We start from the raw sequence: 8,148 nt of genomic DNA on the forward strand, positions 1-8,148 counted from the left end.
TCGGTGTGTACACTGTAAACTGATCTATAGCAGTGTAGCTTGCCAAAACTGGTGCAACTGCAAGCTCAAAAGTGTAAAATGTAACTTCAAGGATTTAAAGTTGCTACAATGTGAAATTGTAAGTTGGTGCAACTTAACGTTAAGAATTGTAATCTGAACCAACTCCACACCACCTCCTGAAGTTTGTTTCCTTACGAGTTGGCCCAACACGCATTTATTAACCTTACTTGTAGTATATAACCGTTTTATAATAGCATTGTTAACCATTCTGCCATGGTGCGACTTAGGAGATGTAAGACCCAATTGCAGAAACTGACAGTCAGGAGGCAGAGCAGGTCAAATGAACACTGATTTATTCTCTGGAAACGCACAGGTAACAGGACTGGAACATAACGCCATAAACAACATCTAAGATCTGGCAGGGAACACAAGGAACTGAGGGTTTAAGTAGACACAGGATAACAATACACAGGTGAACAGACCTAACAATCAACACAGGGATTGGCTGGGAGACTAACAGGACACAGGTGGAGAACTAGTAATCACAGGTAGGAGACGACAGCAAACGGTAATTAGGGAAAACAGACTGATATGACAGTACCTCCCCCAAGGAATGGATCCTAGACATTCCAAAAACCTTACCTGACACACCGTGACACATTAATTTGCCGTTCAGGCACTTCTAGGATGCTTATTAACTTTGTAGATGCATTGTTGACATTTGTAGTAGTTATAAGACAATTTATTATAACCAATATTTTATAAACCCTGTCTGTGGTGCACACATAAAGCCCAAGTAGATGCTGAAATGACCACAGAAACACATTTCTAAAGTGAAATGACCCTACAGATTAAGCATTAATAAAAGCCTTAAGTCTCTTAATGTAGTTTCATAGCATTGCAAACACATTGCTTCCATGTCGCCCTAACTTGCCTATTATGTCAGGTGTTCCTTTACCAAGTTGTGTTATTTACATTTCAACTAACATTACAAGTTAGTTATTTTGCAGCAGTGTTAATTCTGTCGACTAAAACTTCATGTTTGGTTGTGTGCAGGTGTCACACTCCGAATATAGCTGTGAGCTTGAAGATCTTTTCGGCACACAGCCGAGTATAAATCAGGCATTTCTTTCAACGCCATCACGGCCTGCCAAAATAGGTTTTAGTCGACTAAATCAACGAATCCACTCAGTCACCAGCCTCCGCTCTCCACGGTCACATAAGTTCTGGAACTATAAAGTAAAAGTCCAAACTGAAATCCTTTCCACCATTTCACTGTTTTTCCCACAATGTATCAGTCCGGTGGGTACAGACTAACAGATTAAAAACCATGTGCTTTTATGCTTTTCAGAGTCAGTATTGTGATGCTCAAGATAATGTTTATTTTATAAAAGCGCAGGGTAATATTTCCATTGGATATACATAGAGGTTCTCAAAGTATTGACCTTGTCTACATGTAAAAGTGCCCAAAGTTGAAGGGCAGAGCTTCAACTTCAGCTACCCAGTACCCAAGGTTGAAGCCCTTCAACTTTGGGCAGATCTACAAGCTCGTAGTGCGGCACCGAGTGCCATGCTACGAGCTTGTAGATCTGCTATTTTTCAGTGGGGTACATTGAATCACTGGTCCTGGGTCAATCCAAGGGCTACCACTCCACTCTCTTGATATGTTGTTCCCCAACTCTTGGAGAGTATTTAGGCCTTTTACTGGAGGTCCCAGCCCCTAAAATGACCCCAGGAGGAAGTGTTGACCTTTACTGAATTGCGCACCTAAATTCAGATTTGGGAACCGTAGCATGTGGTTTTTAAGTGGTGGGCCTCGGGTCATCCTAGGGGCTAGAAGGTCCAGGGAAAGGCCTAAATACTCTCCAAGAGTTGGGAAAGAACATATCAAGAGAGTGGTGGTAGGCCCTCTTATTGACCCAGGACCATTGCGATGCGATGTACCCCATATTGAGGGCTCAAGTCAAGGCCTAGATTTAGGGTGAAATTGAACCAGTCACCCTGCAGGCATACAAAGGCCTAGGGTTCCCAGATTGCAAAATGTCGTTCCTCCATCTTGGGAGAGTATGCCTTTCCCTGGACCTTCTAGCCACTAAGATGACCCCAGGCCCACCACTTAAAGACCACATGTTAGGGTGCCCAACGTTGAAGGAAGGTGGTCAAATGAACTGAAACTGAGGCAGAGTGCCCAAAGTTGAAAGAAGATGGTCAAATTAACTGAAGTTTAAGCTTTGCCCCTGGGGGCCCCTGAGGGCCCAGAATGCCCAACGAAGGACACAGTGCTCTATTGGGATGTGGGAATAATATATTGAAAGATTGGAGCACAGATCTGTCAGGAAAGAAATATGATCCTAATGGCCCAAATAATGGGGAAGAGTGTTTGACTTATAGCCTGCAACACGATCTGTGAATCTTAGGCTGATTAGAGACGTTTTTTTCCTGACAGATCTGCGGGTACTGTGTGTACGAGCCATAACAAATAGAATACACTCGGGTTTCTCAACATTTTCCGACCACTGAACCCCTTCGACCCCAAAGGTTCAACTGAAGTAGGCAAGAAGAAGAAAGTCAGTATTGTAATGCTCAATCGATAAATGCTGTTTTATTTTCTGAAAGCACAAGAATGATATTTCCATTATACAGTAGAGCAATGGTTCAAGTAGAGAAATAAGTTCAAGGTCTCCCCTTAACTCCAAAAGTGTACAGTGGGTCCATTTGGTTCCATTTGTACACAGTTGCAGACCAGGGTCAACTTAGAACCCCTATTCCCTGGAATGCACTTTCCACACTACAAGCTCAAACAGCTGAAGTATAAAATACGATGGTAAAACCGCTTTTGATGCTGTATTAACTAATTCAAGGACCCCTGGGGGTCCTCCGACCCCATTTTGAGAAGCGGTGGTATATGTGTACACGTACAGTATGATAGAGACAGAAAGACAGAGAGACAGATAGTATGATAGCCATATAGGTTTGCATAATAAAGAATGTCATTGAATGTGGATTAAATCGTGTTTCTTGTGATGCGTGTGGAGTCGGCGTTGGCAGGCGTTTAGATGATCTCCCCACTCTTGCACTTGCAGGTGGCCTCGCACTTGTCTGCCCTCTCTTTGCACCCCCAAGCCCCCAGCTCAGCACAGTTGTTGTAATAATCCGTATAGTTACATGCGTTGGCTGATAGAGAGAGAGAGAGAGTGAGTAACAGGAGTGTCCATGTCTATCTACTATAGCTCTTTATTAAACAGAACAAACATTTTCAGGTCGGGATACCAATTTGATCCAATCAGAATAGAGAACTAATAGAAGTCAGGATGCAGATTAAACAACTGAAATGGGAAGTGGTGACACAAAGCAACCAAAATTGGAACTGGAACCCCATAAAAAAACGAAGCTGATGATAAATGGGTACTTGTTCTGATTGGCCTTTTTTTCCCCAGAATAAAGTGTTTTACCTAATTTTAACAAAAGAAGAAAAGAAAATCGCGGTCACTTACTGCACAGCTTGTCATCACAATCGTTGGGACAGTCACCACAAGCTGGTCCAGCCTTGTAGGGGTGAGTGTACTGGTAGTTACCACTGAAATGAGGGAAACAACATCAAATACTAAACATCATCTGATGAGATATCTACACTAGTGGTTCCAAACCTTTAATAAATAAAATAAAATAAAAGTCTTCTGAAAGAATATATTTTCAAAGATTTGTGCCACATTTTCACGATATTTCAAAAATAGCAGACCTACAAGTTCATAGCGTGCCACTGAGTGGCGCGCTATGAACTTGTAGGTCTTGTAGATCTGCTATTTTTCAATAGCTAAAGTATAACATAATGCTTAGTTAAAACACCAAAAGGGGTTCCCGTCCAGAATGGGTTAAATTAACACTGGGGATCTGCTATTTTTTGAGTGGTGCCTGCAACACGATCTGTGAATCTTAGGCTGATTAGAGACGTTTTTTCCCTGACAGATCTGCGGGTACTGTGTGTACGAGCCATAACAAATATGGCTGTGACAGTACTGTACTGTACTGTACTGTATTTGGAGTTTAGGTATAGGGAAGCATTCAGGTCAGACACAGATATTTGTACACAGTGTTGGGACAGTAGTACTTACGGTGAACAGTACTGACACACATAGATGTATTTGTACTTGGCGTCGGGGCAGTGGGCCACGGCACATCCTATCTGGTTGGAGCGATACCACACAACCTGTAGAACACACACACACACACACACACACACACACACACACCGTGTAGTGTTTAGCCTCAAATAATTATCGTTACTTTTTTATATTTTGATGCCAATACTTTAAAAGTTTGGAGATAGGAGATAGTGTAGTGTTTCTCAAACCTTTTCATACCAAGGACCCCTAAATCGACATTCATTAGCCTGCGGACCCCATTTTAAAAGATATGCCAGGGACCCCCATAAGAGAAGATTTGTATGACGGTTCTAGCAGTGATTCTCAACCATTTTCATTTCAAGCACCCCTAGTTGGGCTACGGACCCCCCATTTAATGGCATTTTTCTCTCTGGGACCCCAATTTGACAATTTAACTCTGAGAGTGTACAAATGGAACCAAACGGACCCGTTAGGGTCACCCATCAAGGACCCCTGGGGGAACCAGCACAGTAGTGTACCTGTGTGAAGTGTCCCACTGTTTCTCCATCGACAGAGCCCTCCCCGTACTTCCAGTCCTTCACCTCATCGTACCACATCTGGATCTTATCGGCCCATGAGCTCTCTTTATGGCTGTGGCCCATGGCTATGTTCTCACCACAACCACTGGCTAGAGAGAGACAGACAGACAGGGGGGGAGGGAGGGAGGGAGAGTTTGAAAACATGACTAATTTGACAAGAAACCATATAGACCAGTTTTACACCAGCTGGAACCACCAGTGGTCCTTGAGGGTGGTTCCAGGTGGTCCCCTTGAGCTAAATGATGAGTTGGTAAAAAAAAGAACCCTTGTAGTTCTTAAACTCCTTACTGCTGATTGTCCTGTCCGCGGCGTTGCTGTGTTTCAAGGCACACTGTGACTTGTCGGCCCATCTCTGAGCATTGGCAGCAGCTTCCTCACTCCACGACTGAGAGAACGAGAGGACATGAGAGGATGTGTGTTTACTATAGCACAATGATAACGGTATGCATGTTCTACATGATATGAGCGATGATGTCAGATCAAAGCTCCAGTACTGTCTTACCATCTTCAGCATGTTGCTGGCGGTAGGCTTCACACCTCTTCTCAGCTCGTTGTGTCTGTTCACGATGTATGCCTTGTCAGCTTCGGTCATCTCTACACCTACATGAACACACCAGAAAGACCCCAAAAATATATAACAATATATAATATCCCACGATTTTGTAACCCATTTTTCACTCTGTGCCAATTGCCTAAGCTGTAATCCTGGGCTCTACTCTCCCTCTGCCAACCTGGGGAGAGCCCCGAACTGAGCTCATGCTTCCTTCAATGCATGAGGAGTGAGCAGGCCGCCTCGTATCACCTGACAGGGGGGAGTTTCTCCGGTAGGACGTGGCATGTGGAAGGAACACGCTTTTCCAACCAAGTCCTTTCCCCTCCATCAGGTGCCCCGGATTCAGTATAGAGACTTAGAGAGCAGGATTACTGCATGTTTTTTTTGTGAGGGTACCTACCCTAGGGGACACGGGGAGAACCTGTGAGGGTACCTACCCTAGGGGACACGGGGAGAACCCGTGAGGGTACCTACCCTAGGGGACACGGGGAGAACCTGTGAGGGTACCTACCCTAGGGGACACGGGGAGAACATGTAAACTCCACACAGAAAGGCCCTTTCACCAAGAGTAATAATATTACTATGGACTGTTTGAAAGTTATTATTAGCCTATATGTGTTCTGTATATCTCGGCTACATTAAAAATGAGGGCCTGCCGCTCAACTGTATTGTATGATGATGATGACATATACTACAAGTATTGCACTTTTTAAACGTCTGATTCATTGGGCGGCCCATCGGGCATATGCCCTCATTGCCCTGTACGTCAAGTGGCCAGTCCAGGCCTATTTCATTTTAGATGGTGGTCGGCCACAAACTCAGGCACAACTGGCCAATAAAAATATATTGAATCTGTTCAGAATTTGGCTTCTCACATCTTTCCACAAAACAATAGAAAAGGCTCAATAGTGGGCACGGTGGCACAGTTGGTAGTGCTGTCGCCTCACAGCTAGAAAGTCCTGGGTTTGATTCCCGCTCGGGACGCTGTGGGTGCTGGCGTTAAAAAAAACATGCTGTAATTCTGGTCTCTAAACTGCCTCCCCCTGGCCAGCCGGGGTGCCTGATGGAGGGGAAAGGAACTGGTTGGAATAACGTGTTCCTTCCACGCGCTACGTCCAACCAGGGAAACTCCCCCCTGTCAGGTGTAAAGGAGCAACTTGGACACTCAGGCATGAAGGAAGCATGAGTTCAAGTCCGTTGCTCTCCCCATGTCCCCCATATATGGGGACTAGGTTGGCGGAGGGTGTGTAGAGCCCATGATCACATTAGATAATTGACACAGAGGTGAAAAAATGGGTTACAAAATCGTGGGATAAAAAATATAAAAAAAGAAAATAGTGGGCTCGATAAAAGCCTGGATCAATAACCAAGGTCCTATGGTGCTCATTATCAATAAAAAAACCCAACAAGCTAAATCCCTGGTGGCGGTGGCTTAGGGGTAGAGTGGCCAGATGGGAACCACAAGGTTGCCAGTTTGAACCTGGGCTCCCCCAGAGTTGGTGTCGAAGTGTCCTTGAGCAAGACACTGAGCCCCAATTGCTCCTGATGTGCAAGTTGGTGCCTTGCATGGCTTCCTCTGTATCGGCGTATGTATGAAAGTGTGTGTGAATGGGTGAATGTAATGCACCATTTACCAGGTAATAAGGGAGCATACGGTAGTATGGAATCAGTAATAAGGCTGATTTTCTTACCTTCAGCTTCAGTTCCAGCCAGGACAGCAAAAAGCACTGTGAGAACAATGTACACCTTCATCCTGTGTGAAAACCATAAGAAAACATCATGTTCTGAGTAGACAGACAGACAGACAGACAGACAGACCAAGGAGCAAATTGTACAAATGTACTATTAGGCTAATGATGGAAAGATGATCCGCTGAAAGTAGACAAAACTTACCTCCAATAGTTGTGTGTCCTTTCAGATGAAATAACGACTGCTGTTGAATGGTATCGGCTGGTCTTATGGTGGTGGTGGTATTTATATCCTTACATTATTAGGACATTAGGTGTGTCTGTGTGTGTCTGTGTTGGCATAGATAAACAGCCAGGGCATGCAGTATGTACTTTAGTGTCACATGAATCATCATGTGCCAATATACAGTGATCAAACAATGCTGTGGAACTGTGGTCAACATCAATTAGTTTTATTCTTTAAACATGTGTAAACAGGCGAGTTCAGGGCTGTACTGTAGGTACTCTGTTGAAATCAATTGGATATTGGGAGGCTATGTGGATATAGGATGACAAGATGTCACCCTTTGCGTGGGACAGTCCCTTATTTCCAAGACTTGTCAGGCGTCCCACAAATTGAGACCCTGTCCCACATTGTGACTGTCAGATATCAGTGTTCAAATGCCCTAATGTGAGTCCCCTAATAGTTGGCTTTCAATTGTAAAGCTCTCTCTCCCCTAGGTTATAAAACAGCATACACAATGTGAGACGCCAGAGGGGTTTAACAGTTCTACTGCTTATTCCGTGTTTCCCGCGTTATAATCAAATATCCTACGCTGCCTGGATTGTTTTATTGCCTTTAGATCATACGCTGTAGTATTTGGGCGTAGTCAGACAAAACCTCCGTCCACTTGCATTGGACTCAATTTCCCAGAAGCCCTAGCAGCCCAGCATAAGTTTCGATTTCCGGTTTCGTCATCATAACATGAAGCTCTCTCCCCCTGCTCCGCGGAACGATTGACTTTCTTTTTTATTATTAAAATTCGGCGATTTAGACACATAAAACAAATAGCGGGAAACGCTTAATAAGCAGGGCATATCGTTTGATCAATCAATTTAAGGCCCTGAAACTGTTTTAATAACAAAATGACAGGCAATATTAGGCCTATATGGTCGAATATGACATCAAGGCATTTAATAGCAAACTAAGTAATAATTTGCTAACC

The 8,148-nt window shown here is 44.0% G+C and overlaps 1 protein-coding gene across 1 annotated transcript; it reads right to left on the bottom strand.

Moving 5' to 3' along the window:
• Window positions 1–2,572: 2,572 nt before the first annotated feature.
• On the bottom strand, window positions 2,573–7,228 carry LOC306941578 (cysteine-rich venom protein TEL1-like). Its single transcript, XM_079527117.1, has 8 exons — window positions 7,149–7,228; window positions 6,947–7,008; window positions 5,205–5,302; window positions 4,991–5,087; window positions 4,643–4,791; window positions 4,113–4,207; window positions 3,495–3,577; window positions 2,573–3,174 (listed from the first exon to the last, which is right to left on the bottom strand). Exons 2-8 carry the CDS (start codon window positions 7,005–7,007, stop codon window positions 3,053–3,055), a joined length of 705 nt encoding a protein of 234 aa, XP_079383243.1. The 5' UTR covers window position 7,008; window positions 7,149–7,228; the 3' UTR covers window positions 2,573–3,052.
• Window positions 7,229–8,148: the final 920 nt, after the last annotated feature.

Source organism: Electrona antarctica (assembly GCF_951216825.1).
Source record: "Electrona antarctica genome assembly, chromosome: 17".
Taxonomy (NCBI): Eukaryota; Metazoa; Chordata; class Actinopteri; order Myctophiformes; family Myctophidae; genus Electrona; species Electrona antarctica.